Here is a 22462-nt window from a genome sequence, read left to right as displayed (position 1 = left end):
TGGGAGCTTGCAGGTGGTCATTGGCAGTGGGCTCCGTGTCGGAAAAAAGTACGCTTTCAGTGGAACAACACCCAAAGCCACAAACTCCCATATTGTTTGAGGAATTACGTTATGGGCAGCTAATCCAAAAATGAAGGGCTTTTGCCAGGAGCTGTGGCCAGCTCCTCCCCGTGGAAGGCTGGGTGGCAAGAGTGGTGACCTCGGGGGGATCCACCAGACCCCGGTGGCCACCCAGCAGGATACCTCAGGGCAGTTTCTAAAGGCTGGTCAGCTGGGGATTACAGGCATATTCCGGGTTATTTTCACATGGCGTTTTTGGAATGCAGGCCTCCTGCAGGCCCCATGAGCTCTGGGTGCAGCAGTCTAGGTGTTCCGGCCTCCACAGCAGGCCAGACAAGGTACATAGTCATCCTGCAGCCCAAACAGTTTGGGTAATTGCTCTTAGGCGCCCTAAATCCACCTTCATTGTCAAGTGGGCTAACCTGGCTGCTGTTAAACACCTCTCCTAAATCCGGTGACAGATCTAAGGCGGTAAGTAGTTAACGGCCACTGTCCTGGGATTGTTCTTTAGACATTGCTTTTGTTTGTAGACGTCCGTCATTTCATTGTTGATCTGCTGGCTTCAGGGTTTTGTTAGCAAGGACAGCGAAAGAGAATGGCCAGGGAAATTAATGAGTTGACTCAGACTTCTGTGGAATGAAAGGAAACAAAATGTGAAAATGTGAAAAATTACCCTCTTCAGTTGACTCTCAGTTGAGGCGAAAAATCAAAGTACATTATTAGTTGCGTTGTCTTTATCATCAGCTAAATACATTTTCTATTTTCCATCACGATTTCTTCTTTGACCCATCGGGTATTCACAAGTATACCTCTCAGCAAACAGGTGGCATTTTCTAGTAAATCATTTGATGTTTCTAGCATAATTGCAGGTCAGAGAACATACGTGGTATGATTTCAGACCTTTGAGATGTGTTGAGACTTGCTTTAGAGCCCAGCATTTAGTCATTTTTGTGAATATTCTACCTATACTTGAAAAGAATGTGTGCACTGCAGTTGTATTCTGTGGCGTTCTCTATATGTCAAGTAGGTGATGTTTGTTCATGTAGCATTCCAATTTTCTATATCTTTATTGATTTTTGGGGTCTGTTTGCTCAGTTACTGAGAGAGGTGAGTTAAAAATCTCCAACCATGGGCTTCCCTGGTGGCGCAGTGGTTGAGAGTCCGCCTGCCGATGCAGGGGACACGGGTTCGTGCCCCGGTCCGGGAAGATCCCACATGCCGCGGAGTGGCTGGGCCCGTGAGCCATGGCCGCTGAGCCTGCGCGTCCGGAGCCTGTGCTCTGCAACGGGAGAGGCCACAACGGTGAGAGGAAACAAAAACAAAAACAAAAAATCTCCAACGTTGATTGTGGCTTATCTCTTACTCCTTTTAGATCTGTCAGTTTTTGCTTTGTGGAGATTTGGAGGCTACGTTATTAGGTACATACAAATTTAGAATTGTTTTATCTTTCTGGAATATTGGCTGTTATCATGATGAAAATCCTCTTTATCTCTCATAATTATTTTTGCCTTAAAGTCTACTTTGTCTCGTATTAATGTAGCTAAACCAGCTTTCTTTTCGTTGGTGTTTACGTGATGCACCTTTTTCTGTCTTTCTCCTTTCAGCATTTCTGTTTCCTTATATTTCAGGCATGTCTCTTTTAACCAGTGCACTAATAGTTGTTTTTTTTTAATCTGCTATTTAAATTGAAGTTATCTTTAAACATGAGTATCTTAGATTAGTTACAACGCTGTTTTTTTATATTTCTCACATGTATTTTTTAATTGAAGTATAGTTGATTTACAATCTTACATGTATTTAAACTTGGTAGTTTGAGTCTAATTTCATGAAATGGAAAAATTAGAGCCAGAAATAAGAGCCTACTGGTACCTGAATCTGTTTCCTTGAAAGCTCTGTGGTTCCCATTACTATTTTCAAGTCTGTCTGATGATTCTCTCGTCTGGATTCCCATGGGTCTGTTTCAAGCACACTGTCCTGTCTCCTCACGTACTTGGTTATTTTTGATTGAGTGCTGGGCATCATGTTGAAAAACTAGAGAGAATTTGAAACTAAGATGGTGGTGTCGCATCCCGCATGTTTGCTTCTGGTCGTCAGCCCCCACCCTGGGCAGACTCTGAATTCCAGTTTCTCTCCTCCCAGCCTCTTGAACCAAGAAAGCTTTGCACAGCTGTCAGCCTCAGCTGTGCCTCCCAGAACCCGCTGACAACCACGTGGCAACGCGCTAAGCTTATTTCTGCAGATTCCCATTTTCTCCCTGGTCGTGCTTCTGTAACTTGCAGGGACTTGGGTCACTCTGATGCCTCAGACAGGTGTGCTTTAACATTTCGTCTCATTTTCGTAGGTGTTCTCAGGAGGAGGGTTGGTCCAAACTACCCAGTCCTTCACTGGGGAAAGGGAAACATGATCTCTGCATTGCCCCAGCTACATTTTCTTAAAACCTGAACATCTTAGGCCAGTTATAATGCTGATTTCTGTTTTTTCATTCATATATTTGAACATGGTGTCCTGAATCTTGTCTCATAAGTGAAACATTTACATCCAAAAAGAAGAGCCCAGTAGTCACCTGCATCTGTGGTTGTTCCCCTTACTTAAGTCCAACGGGCTTTATCTCACTTGACCTCTGTCAGCGTTCGACACTTCTTACCATAAAAGAAGGCATGTAATTCTGAAGCATGTTACATACAGGCAACGGCAAATCAAACTTTGCCTAATTTTTAAGTCCATCTTTGATCCAGTGGCCTGTGGTAAGTCTGTTTGCGTGGCTTTGTTACTTAAGTGATTGCAACGTATTTTGTATTTTGTCATCATCTCCTCAGTGACTAGTGTAGCTCTCCCCATCCTACAGATCCTGAACAACTATGTCCAGTTTGAGGTGTCCCACGGCCCCTCGGATGTGGTGTCCATGAGACTGTCCAGGTCACGCGTGACTGACGGGGCGTGGCACCACCTGTTGATAGAACTGAAGAGTGCCAAGGAGGGCAAAGACATCAAGTACCTGGCAGTCATGACCTTGGACTATGGTGTGGACCAGGTGAGTGGGCACCTGTACCCCCTTTGGAACAGACCCCTTCACTGGGAAACCACTAGCACATCCCAGTGTAGCTGTACCACAGTACATAATGTATCACGTTATGTACATCACAGTGCTATATATATATTTTTTTAATTTTTATTTATTTATTTACTTTTTGCTGTGCTGGGTCTTCGTTGCTACGTGCGGGCTTTCTCTAGTTGTGGCTCGCGGGCTCTAGGCAGGCGGGCTTCAGTAGTTGTGGCTCGCGGGCTTAGTTGCTCTGCAGCATGTGGGATCTTCCTGGACCAGGGATCGAACCCGTGTCCCCTGCATTGGCAGGCGGATTCTTATACGCTGCGCCACCAGGGAAGCCCAGACCCCTTCACTGGGCCTGTGGGTAAACAGAGCGACCCCTCCAGGTGTCAGGCCCTGCCAGAGCCCTTGTGGATTTGAGGAAGCGCTTTCTGGGCTTCCCTGAATTCGGGTCTCATGTTCCTCCTATCCTGAGGACACTGGAAGCTGCACCTCATCCCCTTTCCAGATGGTCACCTCCTGGCGTCAGGCCCTGGACGTGGTCCCTCTGTGCGTCCCATCACGATGCCATTGGTGCCGTCAGCAGAGGTTTCTCTTAGCAAAGCTGGCTTGCGCCGCAGCTGCACGCTCATGCTGTGCCTCGGGGTACAGAGATGGATATGGGTGGGGGGGCAGTGAGATCCAGGTTCCAGAGGGGGCTGTGGGACACCAGAGAGGTTTGCGCATCCCAGATGGGCAGGTGGCATTCCAGGCAGGGCGACTCAGAGGACACTTGCTGAGCCCCGCTGGATTTCCAAGGTTTGCAGCCAGGTAACAGGAGGCATCTTTACGGGACCCTCACGCGCTTCAGGGGCTACTCGTGATTCCTCAGTGCTTTTGGAGTCCAGGCTCACCTTACACCTGGCTCTGGGAGTAAACTGCCGTGTTTTACGTGTGCACCTTCCTGAGCCTAAGGATCCAGCTGAGACTCTTCTAGGTTCCCGCCCCTGTGGACGTGTTTTCCACTCGCTGCCACTTTCTAGTTTGTCAAGCTTTTTCACGCAGTGGCTTGTTGGCGGTGCCCACGACAGAGATGGAAGGGTTGCCCTCATCCCCCCAGATGCCCATCTTGGCTGGGCCGGGACATGGACACATGTCCTCTGACGGCTTCCTGCACCCTGCCCGTCACACACAAACAGCCGTGTTCTCCACGGAGAAGGCTGAGCTGGGCCCTCTGTTTGGAGGCAGACGTCCTCAGGCTGTGAGGGGCTTGCCGGTGTGACTGCCTTTTAGCCTTTGAGCAAATTCTTTCCAGCCAGACGTTTCCAGATGGTGCATGCAGCCCCTCTCTTTGCACAGGACACGGTGCAGATCGGGAACCAGCTTCCCGGGTTGAGAATGAGAAGCCTCATCGTGGGTGGCGTGTCTGAAGACAAGGTCTCCGTGCGCCGCGGTTTCCGGGGCTGCATGCAGGTACCCTCCCCGAGCCCGGCCCTGGCCCGCCGCGTCCTGCTCAGGGGTGGCCAGCACCGCAGTTGGTGTCCTTGGTCATCCTGTTAGTTTTCAGTAAACGAATGACTTCTCTAATCGCCAACCCAGCTTCAGCAAACCCAGTTTCCTGCTTAGAGCCCCCTCCTCTCCCAGGCTTCCCCTCGAGTTCCCCTCACAGCCACGCCACGGTCGGCCCCCTGCAGCTCTGTCTTCATGTCACTTCCAGAACCTGCCCTTCGCTGCCTGCACCAGCCCCACCCCCTGTGCTCACCTGGATGGGTCTCACGCTCGTCCCCTAGACCAGGTGTTCTAGCAGCAGCCGGAGTGAGCTGTTTATAAAGTAGTTGAGCTCATGTCTCCCTGCTTCTGCCTGCGCCCCCAAACCCCAGCCCCGCTGCAGGGAAGTCAATCCTTAGTTCCTTCCTCTGCGCCCCCGCCCTGCCCCCGGGCGATCTGGCCCCGAGGTGCCTCGCACGGGTGGCCCCCCACCTCAGCATGTGCCCCCTCCTCCCGGGAGCTCCCTGCTCACTTTCATCAGTGGCCGTGCTCGCCCATCATCCTCATTATTTTTTCTCCGTGACCCTCACCATGGAATTATCGGAATATGGAATCATTCCGTCTTCACTCCGGGTGGCCTGTCCCCCTGCCTGGGATCCACACCTCGGGGGAGCAGAAGTGCCCCTCATCCCTGCCATGCCCCCACCAGTCCCAGCCCTTTCGATAAATGAGGCATAGCTTTTAAAACAAGGGACCCAAGAGAATTTGGGGTTCTCTTAACCCCTGGTTACCTTCTGGGGTTCCTCCAGCTCCAAGGCCCCAGCACCAACTCTGGCTGCCCTTCTTTAACGCAGGGTGTGAGAATGGGGGAGACGGCCACCAATATCGCCACGCTGAACATGAAGGATGCCCTCAAGGTCAGGGTGAAGGATGGCTGTGACGTGGAGGACCCCTGCTCCTCTAGCCCCTGCCCGCAGCATAGCCACTGCCACGACACCTGGGACGGCTACTCCTGCATCTGCGACAGAGGTGGGCGCCCACAGCCCCCCTTTCCTGGTGCCCGTCGGTGGAGGGCGACGCCTTTGGCGTTTAAAACACATTGTGGAAAGCCGAGTTGGACGGCGGCTCCCCCATCACCTCTCTGGGGGTCTGGGGCGCCCTGAGCTTTGTTTCGTAACTAAGGAGTGGCCCTGTGTCCTGTGTCTTCTTCACGTGGGGGACAGGGGACACTCCCGGTTGGATCCTCAGGGCATATACTGAGATGAGGGAGAGTCTGTGAAAGGCGCACATTTAAAAAATAATATGTTCAGGGGTTGTCTCTGAATTTTGAGGTGATGTGGCTGTCCTCAGCTGGTACCCACCCGCTGTGAGCCCTCCCGGGGGGCCTGGGAGGCAGGCCCTCATCTCTGCGTTTCCAGGTCTGACCCCCCGAGTGTTCGTGCTTCCTGTGACTCTGAGAGGCTTTGCCACTTTCCTCTGCAGAGTGGCATGGCAAGTCGAGGCCTGGGGAAGCCGCAGATTGCTAGCACATCCTAACACAGAGGGTGTCGCTCCGGAAAGCGGACTCGCAAAGCCAGATCCTGGGGTGGGCTAACGCTGGCCTGTCCCCGCAGGGTACTTTGGAAGGAAGTGTGTGGACGCGTGTCATGTGAACCCCTGCAAGCACGTGGCAGCCTGTGTGCACAGCCCCGACTCCCCGCGGGGCTACGTGTGTGAGTGTGGGTCCGGCCACTACGGGCAGTACTGCGAGAACAGGTGAGAGTACGCCCTCGCTTTCAGGGTCCACGTGGCTACTTCTCCTCCTGACCTGTTGTCTCCTCTTTGCTATTTGACCCCCAAATACATGTGGTTCAGGGTAACAAGGACGCGTCCTTTTCAGTTCGGCATGAAATAAACGAGAATCCAGTTGGTCATCTCACACTAACCCCACTGAGCATGTTTCCAGCCCAGAAACGCACAGCACAACTCATTTATCAAGAGCCCAGCTGTGCACAGAGCAGGCAGTCGCTGAGATACGGGAAGATGAGTGTAATTACAGAAAACACTTTATCTTTCAAGTCGGGAGTGGCAGTCATCTCTGCTGTGCGCGTGGAGTCCTGGTGTAATTCACTGGGGGCATCTTGGTCTCCAGGCCCCGCAGTCCAGGTGTGTAGTCATCACAAGATGAGCACTTTCTCCCAGACGGGGCCACGAGGTCCTTCACACACCAAGACTCCAGCCCCTTTGGGACGTGATGCGGTGAAGGTTGCCGGTCCTTGGCCAGTGCCGGGCCGTCCTGGCGCAGAAGCCGCGCGGTGCCAGCCTGCTCCACCCGGCCGGAACACCTCGCCCTGCTTTTTGTCCACTGGGGACCGGAGTGTGTGCTGTAACCCCACCCGTGATCCGGATGCAGCACTGCCCTCGGCACCGCACAGCCCGTTGGATGATGGCGGGTTGGGAGTCAGCGGGGCTGAAGGAGGGGGCGTTCCAGCGGGGACACCAAGGGGGCAGGGCCGGAGAGCAGTGATGGGATGAGACCGGTCTAAGGAGCTCAGCGGGTGGGTCCCGGGCAGAGCTGGCGTGTGCTGTCCCAGCATGTTCTGTGCCGGGGAGATGCACAGGCCTGGGTAGAGGGCCTGCCTGCAAACCGGGAACAGAGCTGGGCTTTGTAGAGGCCGCAGGGGCTCCGCAGAAAAGGGGCAGGATCAGGTCTGGGTGTCAGAGCGCCCCCAGCTCACAGGTGGAGTGTGGTGGAAGCAGACGGAAGGCAGAGGCAAAGGGACCAGCTGGGAGGCCGTGCGGTGTCCCCAAGGGCTGGCGATGCCTGCAAGGCAGGGCTGAGGAGACAGCGGGAAGGGGTGCGATACCAAGCCTCTGGGATCCCCACACTGTTGATGTAGATCCATCAACACCAGCCTGGAGCCCCAGCCCATCCTGGTCATTGTTATGCCCCTAGTGTGTACACAGTCAGTACTTAATAATTGCTGGTTAGGTGAACAAGTGAGTAGGAGAGGTTGATGGCTGGCGGGTGGGCGGATGGAATGCCGTTAGCCAGGATAGTAAACACAGGACAGCGTTTCATTTTGCGGAGCCTGAAGGACACTTGGGGGGCATCCCCAGGCAGACGGGTCAGCAGCGGGCACTCAAGTGAGCGCTCAGGTGGGGAGTGGGCGTAGGGTGACAGCCACAGACAGCAGCCACCGCTGGGCGGGGCGGGGAGGAACCTGGCGTGGGCACCGTGGAGGTCGCCTGTCTCAGGGTCTGCCCGGGCACCTCAAGGGGGCGGGACTGGGCAGGTCTGATGGTTCTGAGCCCACCGTGTCCAGCCCAGGGCTGCTCTGAGCTGACTGAAGCAGGCTCCACATCCCAGGAAAGGCTGCTCCCAGCATCCATGGGGATGTGGTCAGCATTTGACCCAGGGGACCTGGGAAGCATCGATGCTGCCAATCCCACCGGTCTTGGGCTGCCAGATGCCTGGGACCCGGGAGAAGGTTGCCCAGGGCAGCTGGGCTCGGTCTGCGCTGGGTGGGGCTGGGTGAAGAGCCAGGCTGACAGTGGGTTAGTTGTCCCTGAGCGCCGTCCCTCGTGGGCCAGCGTCATGGTGTAGGGGTGCTGAGCAGAGAGAACTTACTGACACGGTGCTCATAGGAAGCTGGGTTGGGGCACTCACCTGCATCTTGCAGGTGGAAGAAAAAAGTGAGCAAACAAATTATTTTAAAGTAACAGTATTGTAGGTAGAAGCCTTCCAGATGCTGGGCCCCGGAAGGCTGGGCATAGGTCATAAAATGCTAAGTCCTGCAGGTGGGGGCCAGCAGGGGGGCAACGGACCACTCAGGGGGGCGGGAGGTGCCCATAACTAGTCCAGCCAAGAACCAGGCCTCCATCATCCCTCTCGTTCCAAAAAGGGCAGTTCTGTACACCTTCCGTCTGCCATCTGATTTCCCAACAGGATTGACCTTCCATGCCCCAGAGGCTGGTGGGGGAACCCTGTGTGCGGGCCTTGCCACTGTGCTGTCAGCAAAGGCTTCGACCCCGACTGCAACAAGACCAACGGGCAGTGCCAGTGCAAGGTGAGGCCCGGCCACGGGCGGACAGCAGGGACCCAGGGAGACGGCGGGGCGTGCACACCCACGCACCCGCCCACACGTCTACCTGGACACGAACACACACACACTTGGGTACTCACAGGGTTCACTGTGGGTGAGCACAGCTTACAGGTTCTCACCTGTAAGCTGGCTCAGCCCCACACACGGTCACGGGAAACCAAGCAATTTCTGTGAGTTTGACTCATCTTCGTCACCAAACATGGTTCTCCTGATCGGTCATTTTCCTGGTCTTTTATCAAACCACTCAATGATCACCAACATTTTAAAAAATATTTAATTAATTAATTTGCCTGCTCCGGGTCTTAGTTGCGGCACGCAGGATCGTTGCCGCGTGTGGGATCTTTAGTTGCGGCATACGAGCTCTTACTTGCAGCATGTGGGATCTAGTTCCCTGCAGGGATCAAACCCGGGCCCCCTGCATTGGGAGGGCGGAGTCTTAGGCCCTGGATCACCAGGGAAGTCCCCAATGACGACCAACATTTAAAATATGAAAAGCTTTGCCCACTCCCTCGCCTCGGGTGCCTGTCATCCTCGTGCACAGCCGCCGTGTTCTCAGTCCAAAGCACAGGGAACCCCGGCCCTCTGGGCCTCCCAGAAAACTCCACGTACCTTCAGAATGTTGTGTCGACAACTGCCGTGAGCTGCCGGCAACTTGAATGCCAAAGGAGAATTCTGTGCGCAACAGTAGCCGCTCGGAGGGACGCGCTGTCCCGCGGCCAGGCTTGCTGACCCAAGAGGGGAACCTGCCGTCACGGCGCCCTCTGACGCTCCCCGTCGCCCTGTCTGACATGCGTCGTGTCCCGCGTGTCCACCGTGCCTCCGATGTCGCCTGAAAAATCATAAGGGCCCTAGCAGATCAGGACCACGCAAACCACATGGTGTGAGATGGCGGTCATGGCACTGGTGGGGGCAGGGCAGGAGAGTGAAGAGGGTACCTGGGGGAAACATGCCTAGGGTTTTTTTTTTTTTCATCAAAAATTGTAGAAAATGCAGAAAGGACTATATAAACAGTGACAGTGCTACCATGTGCCCTCCCAGAGTGACTGCTCACATGCAGTGCCTTCTCAGGCACTGGAAGACACACAGTTGGAGCCCCCTGTGGGACAGTTCCGTGTACCTGCCTGACACAGAAGCCTCTGTCACTGGCCACAAGTCTGCCCAGTTTTTAGCCGGGGACCCTTGGACCTTGGGAAGCCAAGTGTCCTGGCAAGGGCAGTGTGGCCAGTGAATGGCCAAGCTGGGCGTAAATCCAGGACTTCCCAGAACTGAAGCCCACGCTCTTGACCATCAGCTTGCCCTGCCCGGTGACAGATGTTCGGGTGGCTTCTAATTTCTCACAATTAAAAAAAAAAAACACCCCCATCAGCCATCCTGGTACCCTTGTGCATAGATCTCCATTTGAATCACTGATCCTTTTTAGGACAGACGGTGGCTCACGGTGTTTGCTGAGATGTGAGAGAGGGCGTGTTTTCCTGGAGGACACACCTGCCCCGTCCGCCCTGGGGGCCCCAGGCGCCGCTGGCCTGGAGGCCGTGGGTGGAGGACAGCCGGGAGGCCAGGGAGCGGGGCGGGAACCCTGACGTTGCTCAGGAAACGCCCTCCAGGTGTAGGTTGTCTGCGGTGTCTGACGTCCCGCCTCTGCTTCTGGCTCTTGCAGGAGAATTACTACAGGCCCACGGCAAAGGACACCTGCCTGCCGTGTGACTGCTTCCCGCACGGCTCCCACAGCCGCGCGTGCGACATGGACACTGGCCAGTGCAGCTGCAAGCCTGGCGTCATTGGCCGCCAGTGCAACCGCTGCGACAACCCTTTCGCCGAGGTCACGGTCCTCGGCTGCGAAGGTCCGCGTTGCCCTTGACCCTCTCAGGCTGTACGGCAGGGACAGGCCACTGTGTGTGTGTGTGTGCACGTGTCTGCATGTGCATGCGTGTGTGGTGTGTGCGTGTGCGCACATGTGTCTACGTGTGTGTGTGTGCATGCGCCTGCATGTGTCTGTGTGCATGCATGTGTGCGTGTGCACACGTGTGTGCCTCTGTGTGTGTGCCTGCATGTGTCTGCGTCTGCGTGCGTGTGTGCGTGTGTGTGCACCCCACACTCCTGGGGCGTGGTGGGGGTGCCTGACAGCCTCCTGGTCCTGCTGTGTCTGCTTGGCCTTCTGTCCACTGGCCCGTTAGGAGGCGTGGGTCGGAGCCTGCGTCCCCCCTCCCCCTGTTCTAACACCGATGGGGGGTGCGAGGGGTCCGCTTCTTGGCAGGGGCGGGGCCTCCGTCCAGGAGGAGCCTGTGGAGCACGCTGCACGTCTGTGTGCACGGATGTGCCAGGCTGAGCGCCTTCTCTCCTCTGTACCCCAGTGATTTACAACGGCTGTCCCAGAGCATTTGAGGCTGGCATCTGGTGGCCGCAGACCAAGTTCGGGCAGCCAGCCGCAGTGCCGTGCCCTAAAGGGTCTGTGGGTAAGTACCGCGGGGTGTGGCTTGTGGCATCCGTTCCAGGCGGAATATTAGACGGAGGCGTGCGGCTTGCGGGAGAGCCGGCCGAGGCATCGGAACTCACTGGATGTTTCGTGTTGAAATAGTTCCTTTAGCCAAAGTGATCGGGGGGATAAGATAACTTTTTCCTCGGCTGTAAATGATAAAACCTGGAAAGAGCACAATGAAAATACAAAGAGTCTAGTGGCTGGGATGGGGACGGTGGTGGGGAGGCTCGGACAAGCTGCCTCGCCGTTCACAGCATTGGCATCTCATCGTAAAACGGGGATGGTAGCTGCGTCTGGCTGCAGGGGGCCGGGGGAGGTCTGGTGAGTCAGTGCAGAGAAAGCACCAGCCCGGAGTGGGATCCGGGTGGGCTTGCAGCTCATGTGGACACGGTGGGTGCTCGATGGACCACTCAGCCGATTTCTCTTTTCATGGACTCGCTCAGGTGTCCATCCATAGTTGCTGGGCAGCTCAGGCCAACGGTAAGGCCTGGTTGTGAATGTCAGGCAGCTGTCAACGTGTTCCCAGGTCTGAGGGAAGAGCAGTGTTGGCTTCGTGGCTATGGCACCTGCTGGCCCTGGGCCAGCCGAGGGGTTCATTCACAGTTCAGCTTTCAGGCTTGGCGGGTCCTTCTCTGTTCCCTAGGAAACGCGGTACGGCACTGCAGCGGGGAGAAGGGCTGGCTGCCCCCAGAGCTCTTTAACTGCACCACCGTCTCCTTCGTGGACCTCAAAGCCATGGTAGGCTGCACCCTGGGGACATGCAGGAAGAGGGTGGGTTTCCAGGCTGCCGGGTCATGCTGGTCCCAGGCTGGGCGGGGCCCGGAGACAGCACATCTGTTTGGGGCACCGTGGCAGCCATCTCCTCTTCCCTTTCCAGATCCCACCCTGCGTCTGGTTCTGCAGACTCAGAGTCCCCACGTCCGAGCCCCCCGCCTTGCCATCCGCCCATGACTCACGGTGTCATACTCTCTCCCTTCTTCCACCTGGTGTCTTTTTCCAAGTGCTTTTTAGCCTGACAGACCCTCCTTTTTTGTGCCATGGCCATCAGCCCAAGTTCATTTTGGGGCTTGGGGATTTTTAAAGTTCCTTTATGACAAGGGTATTTCCACTGGAAAGTAGTGGATTCTGAGTCAGGGGAAGGGCCCAGGGCCGACCTGGTGCTTGCTCCCCGACCCAGAACGAGAAGCTGAGCCGGAACGAGACGCGGATGGACGGTGACCGGTCCCTGTGGCTGGCCCGGGCGCTACGCAACGCCACGCGGCACACAGACGCGCTCTTTGGCAACGACGTGCGGACGGCCTACCAGCTGCTGGGCCGCGTCCTGCTGCATGAGAGCAGCCAGCAGGGCTTCGAGCTGGCGGCCACGCGGGATGCCGACTTCCACGAGGTAGGAAGACGGCGGGCAGAGAGCCCCACACGTCCAGGGGTGAGCTGGACCGGGGGCCCTGGCTCGGTCGTGGAAGGTCATCTGGCCCAGTGTCCTCAGGGCAAGACTGCCCTTTTCAGACGTGAGACCAGGCCAGTTCAGTGACCAGCAAAAGGGTTTCCAAGTGTTAGGAGCGTCTTGGCAAAGGGACGGGCCTGATGGTGACGACAGCGGTGCCGCTGTCAGCTGACCACTGCGTGCGCGCCAGTGTCCTGGGGGCTACAGGGATCGGCCCACTTATGCCCACACACATCCTGTATGAAGCTCAGCTGTCGCCCTGCTTTACAATTAAGGAAGCTGAGGCACAGGGAACCAAGGGCACACAACCCATAAGAGTGGGGGCGCCAGGACACCCCCTCTCCAAACTCTGAGGTCCTGCTCTCACACGGCTTGATGCCTCCTGCTGCAGAGATAGTCCTGTCTTGTCTTTAAGTGATCAGCCCCTGAGGTGTGTCTTTAGCATAACTGGGGAGAGGCTCATTCATCCAGTTTATAAGCTGCTCTTGCCGGGGGTGCGGGTGAGGCGTGGCATTGCCTCGTGCTTCCCCTTCACTCCTCTCGAAGGCCTCCCCGTCCACACAGAGCCCCCGGGGACCTCCCCTGTCCATGCGGAGCCCTCAGGGCCTTGGCAGTGTTCCCGCACCTGTATTTCAGTCCAGGTCTGAGAGTCTAGGCCCAGGGATTTGTTCCCACTTCCGGTTCTTTGCAAACAGAAGCTTTCCGTCCTGGTTTCCACCTGGGTTGTGGCCCCTGAATCCCTGTGACAGCCCGAGTGTCCTCCCCACGCTGCCCCCTGTTCATCTGAGGTGTTCGGGGCGGGAGCGTCACCGAACTGGAACCCGCAGCGTGTCCTCGGCTGCCTTGCTGTGGGCTCAGCGACGGGGCGGCCGTTGCCAGGCCAGGCTCTCCTGGTGGGACTGGGGGTTCCGCTGTAACGGGGCGTCTCCGCACGCCTGCTCCCCTTTGTGTCTCGGGGTGCACACGGTGAAACCTCCTGCAAGGTTTCCCCCGACACGTGTCTCCTGCCTTGGAGCTGAGACCACAGCCCCTCGCGGTTTCTGATCCTGGCCCGGCCTGGTCCTGTGACCTAAAGGCTCTCTGGAGCCTGGGCCCCAGCGTGTCAGCCAGGCCTCCGCCGGCCAGCCGCTCACATGAGCTGAGCGCCGTCTGTCTGTGTGTCTGTCTGACCAGGACGTCGTCCAGGCGGGCAGCGCCCTCCTGGCCCCGGGCACCAGGGCCGCGTGGGAGCAGATCCAGCGGAGCGAGGGGGGCACCGCCCAGCTGCTGAGGTGCTTCGAGGCCTATTTCAGCAACGTGGCCCGAAACCTGCGGAGGACCTACCTGCGGCCCTTCGTCATCGTCACCCCCAACATGAGTGAGACTGTGGGCCTGGCGGGGGGGACGGTGGAACCCCGGGGCCCATCTCAGGTGCAGCCCCCCTCGGCCATCTCTGGGAGAAGGGTCAACGCTGGCAGGATCTTGGTGGTCCTCTTACCTTCAGAACTAGGTGTGGGGCTGCCCGGGGAAGTGGGCTGGAGGGTCTGGCGGCAGGTCCAGCCTCCAGGCTCACCCAGAGGCACAGACCCTGGGAGAGGGCCGGGGACAGGCAGCTGGCACCTGGCGGAGGGGGAACCCCCTCTCTGGGCTGGGAGCCGAGCCACCAGCAGAGCCAACGCTTGTGGACCGAGTCACCCTGAAGGCCCAGGACGTGCTGCTCGGGGGTCAGGGGTTGAACGTCGGCTTCCTTCCTGGGGAGGAAGCCCTGGTGGTGCAGGCCTACCCACCGAGACATAGCAGCAAAGTCCCTGGAGCGGGGGCCCGTCCTACAGGCAGGGGCTGCTGGTTTTCTCCTCCCGTGACTGTTTACTTAGCACCCCCATGGGGGCTCGGGCAGGACCCAGGGATTGCCCCTTCCCAGGGAATTGCCCCTTGAGTTAGCCGATTATCTGTCGCCAGGAGGGCCTGAGCCTTTAACCCAGGTGCGGCAGCATCCCTGGCATGAACTCTCAGGCTCCCAGGGAGGGGCCCTCACTTCCTGACCAGAAGATGTTCGGGCTGGTCTGCACCTCCCAGGCCCACCTGAACCCAGGATGCCACCTGCCTTGCATTGGGGTGGAGGTGGGCTTGGGAGCCCGTCATCACTGGGGCAGGACAGAAGGGTGAGCGCCCTGCATTCCGGCCTCTGTTCCGAGAGAGGGTCTGGCAGAGCTGGCCTGCAGACTCTCGGGGACGGACAGGACACGGGCGCCTGACGGGCACCTGGTGTAGCTGTTGCCCCCCAGCCCCTTCCAGAGACTTCAGGCAGGTCCCGGCCAAACCTCTGGGCCACCTCTGCCCGCACACCCCTCCAGTGTCCTTCTCTGATGCCCTGTGGTTGGGACCATCGCCCCTGCACTGGGCTGAGAGCTTCCTTCTTGGTTCTCCCTGGGCTCGGGCCACAGGCCAGCCCTGTCCATCCTCCCAGTCCTTGGGGCCAGTGGCCCCTGCCTCCCGTGTTCCAGGGCTCCCACCCACCCTGGTCCTGAGCGCCTCAGGTGGGAGCACAGCCCTTGCCTGTGCAGTGAATTGAGGGCACCCTTTGTATCGGGGGTGTTGGAAAAACGGCTCAGCGGGAAGACCTGGGGGGTCGCCCTGGAGCCTGCAGGGCTGACTGCCAGCAGGGACACAGCTGCAGGGAAAAGACACGCCCGTGGGGGGGGGCCGGGGGGCGCCTCCTGAGCTCCCCGAGACCCCCAGTAAGGCACCGGGCTGTGTGACTCAGCAGGAAGTGGAGGTAGGTTCTGTTTAAAGGTGATCGGGGACAGCCGTCCTGGTCGGTTTGAAAACGGCACGGGTCCGGGCAGGCTCTCCGCGGGAGGGCTTGGGAGCCGCGTGTGATGGAGGCGCCTGTCCCCGCAGTTCTCGCCGTCGATGTCTTCGACAAACTGAACTTCACGGGAGCCTGGGTGCCGCAGTTCAAGCACCTGCGGGGTGAGGTTCCCAAAGACCTGGAGTCCTCGGTCTTCTTCTCGGAGGACTTCTTCAAACCACCTGAGAGGAAAGGTAAAGCTGCTAAGACACGACGGCTGCCCTTGGGGGCGGCAGGTGGAGGAGGGCGGGCCTCCGTGTTGCCGCAGGGGGAGTGGGTCCGCTGTCGTCGTAGCGCCACCTGCGCGTGCACATCTGCCCTGCATCCAGCAGCCTGTTTGCTGGCGTCAGACGGAAAGGCAATGGTGGGGTGTTTCTTACAAAAGTTTGGCTAATTTATAAGGTGATGAATGAGTGAACACCTAAATCGTGCGTGAGGTTGTCTTCCTTGTGCAGTGAAAAGCTGCCTCTCCGTGGATGTAAAATTTTTAGACTCCCCGACCCCCCCCCCCCCCCCCGCCCCCGGCAAAACCAAACCAGAGCCGTCTGTGTGCAGTTCTCCAGTCCTGGGTTAGAACTCTAATACCACACGGCTTAAACATATTGAATTTTCTTAAAGTATTTTTCACAGATCCACTCAAGCTACTGAAAATGTCTGCCCCAAGGTAGGAGCTTGAAGACATAAAATTCTGTTACGGACAGTTAAAAATTTGAAGGGTTTTAGTAAATTCGTTTCGTCAGTTACATGGGTATTATTCAGGCATCTTAAAAACTTTTAAAGAGGGTTTTACACTGATGTAGGATGAAGCTTGACAACTGACCCCATCTTACAAATTGTATTTATTTGGGATTGATTTGGGTTTTCAACATTCAGCGGTGTGTTTTGTTCATAGTTATCCTCAGAATAGCGATACACAGTCATCACCCCTTTATCTGTGGTTTCTGAGTTTTCAGTTACCCAAGGTCAACCATGGTCTGGAAAATTCCAGAAATAAACAGTTCATGTTTTAAATTGCATGCAGTTCTGAGTAGCTCCTTGCAAACTTACTCCATCCCACCTGGGGTGTGAGTCGTCCCTTTGTTCAGCGTATTGGTCACTTAGGTGATCAGATCGACTGTCAAAGTATCACAGGGCTCGTGTTCAGGTGACCCTTATCTACCTAATATTACGACCTCAGAGCAAAACTACTGATGTTGGCAAGTCAGCTGTGCCTAAGGGAAGCCACGAAGCGCTTCCTGTGAGTGAAAGGGCGAAAATTCTCGACTTAGTAAGGAAGGAAAAATCATCCACTGGGGTTGCTGAGATCCACAGTAAGAACGAATCTTCTGTCTGTGAAATTGTGAGGAAGGAAAAAGAAATACATGCTAGTTTGCCATTGTACCTAAAACTAAAAGTTACAGCCACAGTGCATGATACGTGCTTAGTTAAGATGGGAAAGGCATTAAGTTTGTACAATAAGGTATTTTGAAAGAAAGAGAAAGAGACCACATTCACATAACTTTTAATACAGTGTGTAGCTGTAATTGTTCTGTTTTATTATTGGTTATTGTTGTTTTCTTAATGGGCCTAATTTACAAATTTAGCCTTATCATAGGTGTATGTGTAGGAGAAAGTGTAAAATCTATAATAGTGTTTGTAATACCTGCAGTTTCAGGCATCTAGTGGGGGTCAGCCCTGGGGCTTGGCTCCGAGCCTCTGCCCACCTCTCACCCGCCCCCTCGGGCTTCGCCAGGCTTACGTCCTCCTTCCTCAGACACTGACCTTCTCCCCTTGGCCCAGATCCCTTCTTTGCCCTGACTCCCTCCTAGGCAGGCTCTCCAGCCCTTGGCCCAGGCAGCATGTGTGCGTGTTGCCTGTTCTACTGAGGTGAGGTACCCCCGGATGCTTTGCCCAAGGGGGGCCTCCGGTACCCACTTGCTGGCTGACTGGTTAGCTGGAGACACGATGGGCCAGTCGAGTCGTGGAAGAAACTGGGGCTTTAGACCCATCGATGTGTCTGGGGCCAGGAGCAGACACGGGGAAGGGGTGTGTGTGCTCTGGGGTCACGGTCATGACACGCTCCCGAGAGGCCACCCCGCTGCGGGGTGCTGTCTGGTGTCCCCGCCGCGGCCTCTCACTTGATGCCCCCGGGAGGTGACAGCCCTGCTGGAGGAGGGGGCCTGGAGCCCGGCCCAGGGCGACTGAACGGAGGCAGTGGAGCCAGGCGGTGGGAGGCTGAGGGAGCACCGAGTCAGCGTCCTATGGGGCCCCGCTTTGTGGGACTTCACGGGAGGGGGGGCGGGTAGACGCGCTTGCTGCTGAAGGTGATAACGTTGGCGCGTCAAGTCCGAGCCCTCGACAGGGAGGCGTCTGTCTCAAGTCGGGGTGGGGGCCTGGGAGGGTCACCCAGCCTGGGGGAGCATCGGGCCCTCCACTCAGGAAGCCCACAGCCTGCACTGCCCTCGCCCAGAGGAAGAGCCGGAACAGCCCAGTTAGGTGACTGGCCAGACAGAGCAGGAGAGGGGGTGGTGACTCCACGCACCTGCCCAAAAGCTCTCAGCCAGACCCTGGAAAAGAGCAACCCTAGCGGCAGTTGGAGCCTCCTGCCTCCCTGCTGACCCCAAAGCCAGAGTGTCGACCAGCCTGCGTCACTAACCAGCCTGAGTGAGGCTAGGCGGTGTTGCTAACCAGCCTGAATGTAGCTAATCAGGGTTGTTAACCAGCCTGAGTGTGGCTAACCAGTATTGTTAACCAGTCTGAGTGTGGCTAGCCGGTGCTGTTAACCAGGCGGAGTGTGGCTAGCCGGTATTGTTAACCAGGTGGAGTGTGGCTAACTGGTGCTGTTAACCAGCCTGAGTGTGGCTAGTTGGTGCTGTTAACCAGCCACTGACCAGCACGGCCCTGAGCAGGGTCAGAAGGGCCTGAAAGGTGTGTGGCGTCCCCATCACGGGGGCAGAGGGGAGACCCTCCCCCACTGCACCTCTAGCCCCCACCCCCTGCTCTGCTCCTGTCCTCCCCTCCCCCAGACGTGTCGCCCCTCCCAGAACCCGACCCTCAGGGCTCCACCGCCCGCCCCTCTGGAGCCTGTGCTCTGCGCAGTGCGTACTGGGCGGTGGATGTTTCCGGAGACAACTCCTGGACCAGGCACAGCCGGGGCACTTTGTGGACTGTGGAAAATGTGGGTGACTGTGGCTGCTTTCTACAAAGTCAGTCTCCAGGTTCCCCACATAATTGGAATCTACATTATTTGACCAGCTTCTCTCACCGAGCATCGTGTCCTCAAAGTTCATCCGCGTTGTAGCCTGTGCCAGAACCTCCTTCCTTTCTAAGCCTAAGTGACATCTCCTTATATGGATGGGACCGTGTGTTGCTCATCCAACATCCGTTGACGGACACTTGCACTGCTTACACCTTCTGGCTGTTGTGAATCGCGCTTGCTGTGAGCGTGGGTGTGCAAGTGTCTGTCGAGTCCCTGCCTTCAGCTTTTTGGGGTGCACACCCAGAAGTGGAGTTGCAGGGTCCTGTGGTGGTTCTGTGTTTGATCTTTTGAGAAACCTCCTACTGTTTCCCATGGAACATCTATTGATTTCAGGAGGCACTGGCTCAAGTAGAAGGCGATTTGGTGGGAACACAGGCGTCCAGCCCCCTTCCTCACGCTGTGCTTACGTTGCAGAGGGCCCCACGGTGAGGCCGGCCGGTCGCAGGGCCGCCCCCCGGACGGCACGCCCGCAGCCCAGCGCCGAGATGGAGGCCCCATTCAAGAGGCGGAAGAGACACCCCGAGGAGCCTGGCCAGTTCGCCATCGCCCTGGTCATCATCTACCGGACCCTGGGGCAGCTCCTGCCCGAGCGCTATGACCCGGACCGCCGCAGCCTCAGGTAAGCCTGGCTCCAGGAGCTCGGGGAGGGGGGGGGCAGTTTCCAGAGGGTTCCGAGGCTTCCATAAGTCAGAATCTCAACCACCGGAACATCTGTACAAGCACACTACACAGTGACCCCGGCCCACGGCCAGAGACCACTGCCCTGTGATCTCCCCGGGACAGAGGTTTGGGGTCTGCCTAGTGTTGCTGCCAGGAGCGCCCCTCCCCAGCACACACCCCAGGCTCAGCAGTGTAATTCCTGCTCGGGGCATCCGTCCCCGCACACCTGCCTGCCACCGGCTGTTGGCGGCCCCAGTACCTAGGGCAGCTCAGTAAATACCGGCTAAAGCAGCCAATGCCACCGAAGGGCTTCGAGGCCTGAGCAGAGGCGGAGCACAGAGGCTTCACTTTTCAACCTTAGAATCACTTCCAGCTCCTGCCTGGCTCTGTGGTCTCCATATGCATCCTTCCCAGTGGCTGGATGAGAGGCCTCCCTGAGCCGTCACCACTGCACCAGCTTCCTTTCACTGGGCATTCCCAGCGTTCCAGGGATTTGCTGTTCTCCACGGTGGGGCCTTGACGTCTTCTCGCACATACCTTATCTTCATTTTCAATTTCCAAAGTCTGCCTTTGTCCCAGAGGTGACCCTGTGCTTGCCCGTTGGTGATTAAACCTTTACCAAGGCCTCACCACCCCTCCCTTAGCCACGCCTTCCCAAGGGCTGAGGCCTCGGCTCCGAGCTCGTGCGCCTGATTCGGTCCCTCCTGGAGAGACCTCTGCGCTGTGTCCCCATCAGGGCTGCACACGGGTTTGTGCCTGTGCCCTGGCTTCTCCCCTGCAGGCTGCCTAACCGGCCCGTCATCAACACACCCGTGGTGAGCGCGGTGGTGTACAGCGAGGGGGCCCCGCTGCCCAGCCCCCTGGAGAGGCCCGTCCTGGTGGAGTACACCCTCCTGGAGACCGAGGAGCGCACCAAGCCGGTCTGCGTGTCCTGGAATCACTCCATCACGTACGGGTGATGCCCCTCCCTGCCCTGGAACGCTGCATTTCCTTGGGGGGCTTTGCTGAGGCCAGGTGTGCCTGCGCACAGGTCCCCAGCGCTCCGTTGGCAGAGCGCTTTGGGAGTTTTTCTGTGGCCCATTGCTTCCCTTCCAGCCCCTCCTGGGGCTGTCTGAGTCCCCCATAAGCCCACAGTTACACACATGCGCACAGGCATGTACACATATGCACACCTGGAAACACAAACATACACGTGTGCACATGCAGCCAGCTATGACCATGCACACGTGTGTACACGAATGCACACAGACACATCTGGAAGCACAGGCGTGCACGATGTTCACACATAGGGTCACACACACGTGTGCACACACATGCACAGGCACACATGGAGATCCCTCGAGAAGGCCAGCATGGAGACGGGGCCCCTCGCCTGCGGGACTCCGGCCATCCCATCCACCACCAAAAAAGGCCGGGGTTTGTTCTGGACACACACGGGGGCGGGACTCAGACTGGGCCCAGGGTCCTCCCACCGACAGCGGGAAATCCCTGATGTGTATAGGGGAGTCCCTGTACCAGGGGAAGGTCCCTGACCTCAGCCATCCCGCCCTGGAGACCCACATGGCAGCTGCTGGGTCTGGTTTGACCCCTCAGAGGCCCCGCTCAGATCAGCAGCATCCATCTGCCTCCCACCCCCGCCCCTGATGCTTGCAGCCAGGACGGAGTTTTGTGCTCACTCCATGCGGCCCAAACATTCCCCCAAACTGCGGTTCCACTAGGTGGGTCGGGTCACTGCCGCGGGGGCCTCTGCTGGGCGCCCACGCTGGGAAGCAGGTTTGGATCAGCAGGCACCACGCGCCACTCTCTCCCTCCTCCTGTAGTTTCCAAATTCCAGTTAATGAGCAACAAGCATAGCGCCTGGAGGGCAATAGACGCTTGGCTTCCGAAAGAGAATGCAGGGTCCACTTTCACGACGAGGCCGGTGTTGAGGTCTGTCTGGCACGCGTTAGGCTCGGCTGTCTCTCATGGTCGGTTGATTGAACCCCAGCAATTAGCCAGCCGGGGCTCTAATTATCCTCTCTGCTTTGCACTGCATCTGCCATCCCAGACCTTAAAGTTCTTGGCAAACGTGTGTTAGCCTTCACGTCCCATTTTATAGATGAGTACCCTAGGGATCAGAGAAGCTACTTGACTCTCCCAGAGTCAGGGAGGGCAGGGCTCTGTCTGAGGCCGAGACACACCTGTAGCAGCCTGTCACTTGGGGCTTCCCATCAGTAAAACGGGGTAATGATGGGGCCCTGCTTCCAGGCAGTTGCCATAAAACGTTGTGCAATATGAAGATGAAAGTATAAAACGGATGTGAGATGTTTCTTCTTAAATCATCGAGCCTCAAAAGGAGACCAAAGCACACAGTGGCTATTTTAACAGCTGACTAATGTCTCCGGCAAAGGGGCCTGCGACATCCCGTTGAAGTTTTACTGCTGAACGATGCCTGAACGTGAACGGTAGAGGGTGCTCATCAGAGGCCCCCACCGGCCTGGAAAGGGGAGGGAGAGGGGTCACGCGGCCCCGGGGGCCGCCGGGGCTGTGGTCCTCACAGCGATGACAGTGGCACTTGGCTGGGGCACAGCGAAGATGTTGCTTGGGCTCCAGTGGGGGCGGGAGGGCCCCAGAGACCCATTCACCCTGCTTTTCTCTGCAGCATCGGTGGGACTGGAGGGTGGTCGGCCAAGGGCTGTGAGCTGCTGTCCCGAAACCGGACCCACGTCACCTGCCAGTGCAGCCACGCGACTAGCTCGGCCGTGCTCATGGACGTCTCTCGGCGTGAGGTGGGCACCGACCCCAGGGCAACCCCTGCCCAGCTGGCAAGTGTGTCCTGGCGCCCAAGCCCGCTCTTCTGTGAGCTGCGTCTTTCCTGCTAAGGGCTTTGAACAAACTGAAGCCACAATTAAAAACTGTGCTCCAGGAGGACTGGCCAGAATCTGTTAGGATTTCCGTAACAGAACCCCCTTAGAAGAGTTTTCAAAGAGCCCAGGTTGTAAATTAGAAACGGTCCTGGCAGTCCAGAACCTCAGAGGGGAAACCCCTGGAATGTACACCTCACTTCAAAACAGGGTTCTCACCAGCCTGTTAGGTGATGCTGTTTCTGCTGCGCTTTGAATTTTAAGGAAGAAAAGGGACGGCTGGCGGGAACAAAGGGAGTGTCTCTCTTAAGTG

The 22462-nt window shown here is 57.2% G+C and overlaps 1 protein-coding gene across 5 annotated transcripts in view; it reads left to right on the top strand.

The window, feature by feature from the left end:
• The window catches only part of CELSR1 (cadherin EGF LAG seven-pass G-type receptor 1), a 159744-nt gene that overhangs the window by 108081 nt on the left and 29201 nt on the right, over nt 1–22462 (top strand). For 4 of the 5 annotated variants that reach the window (XR_016395084.1, XR_016395085.1, XM_022596790.3 and 1 more), the window contains exons 10-23: nt 2906–3091; nt 4445–4558; nt 5428–5602; nt 6187–6328; nt 8502–8622; nt 10316–10499; nt 11010–11111; nt 11778–11872; nt 12312–12521; nt 13752–13935; nt 15459–15602; nt 19061–19265; nt 20088–20255; nt 21948–22074. Coding sequence is in view for 3 of the 5 variants with exons in the window: in XM_022596790.3 (XP_022452498.2) it covers nt 2906–3091; nt 4445–4558; nt 5428–5602; nt 6187–6328; nt 8502–8622; nt 10316–10499; nt 11010–11111; nt 11778–11872; nt 12312–12521; nt 13752–13935; nt 15459–15602; nt 19061–19265; nt 20088–20255; nt 21948–22074 (2157 nt within the window). In the remaining 2 variants the exon portion in view is untranslated. The remainder of the gene's footprint in view (nt 1–2905; nt 3092–4444; nt 4559–5427; nt 5603–6186; nt 6329–8501; nt 8623–10315; nt 10500–11009; nt 11112–11777; nt 11873–12311; nt 12522–13751; nt 13936–15458; nt 15603–19060; nt 19266–20087; nt 20256–21947; nt 22075–22462) is intronic. The other variant, XM_089921461.1, reaches the window with a different exon arrangement.

The sequence above is a fragment of the Delphinapterus leucas genome, chromosome 11 (assembly GCF_059928025.1).
Source record: "Delphinapterus leucas isolate spDelLeu-1000000601 "Yukka" chromosome 11, BTC_Dleu_Yukka2, whole genome shotgun sequence".
Lineage (NCBI taxonomy): Eukaryota > Metazoa > Chordata > Mammalia > Artiodactyla > Monodontidae > Delphinapterus > Delphinapterus leucas.
Note: the sequence above shows the minus strand (reverse complement) of the source record. Positions and strands in the feature narration are given on the sequence as shown.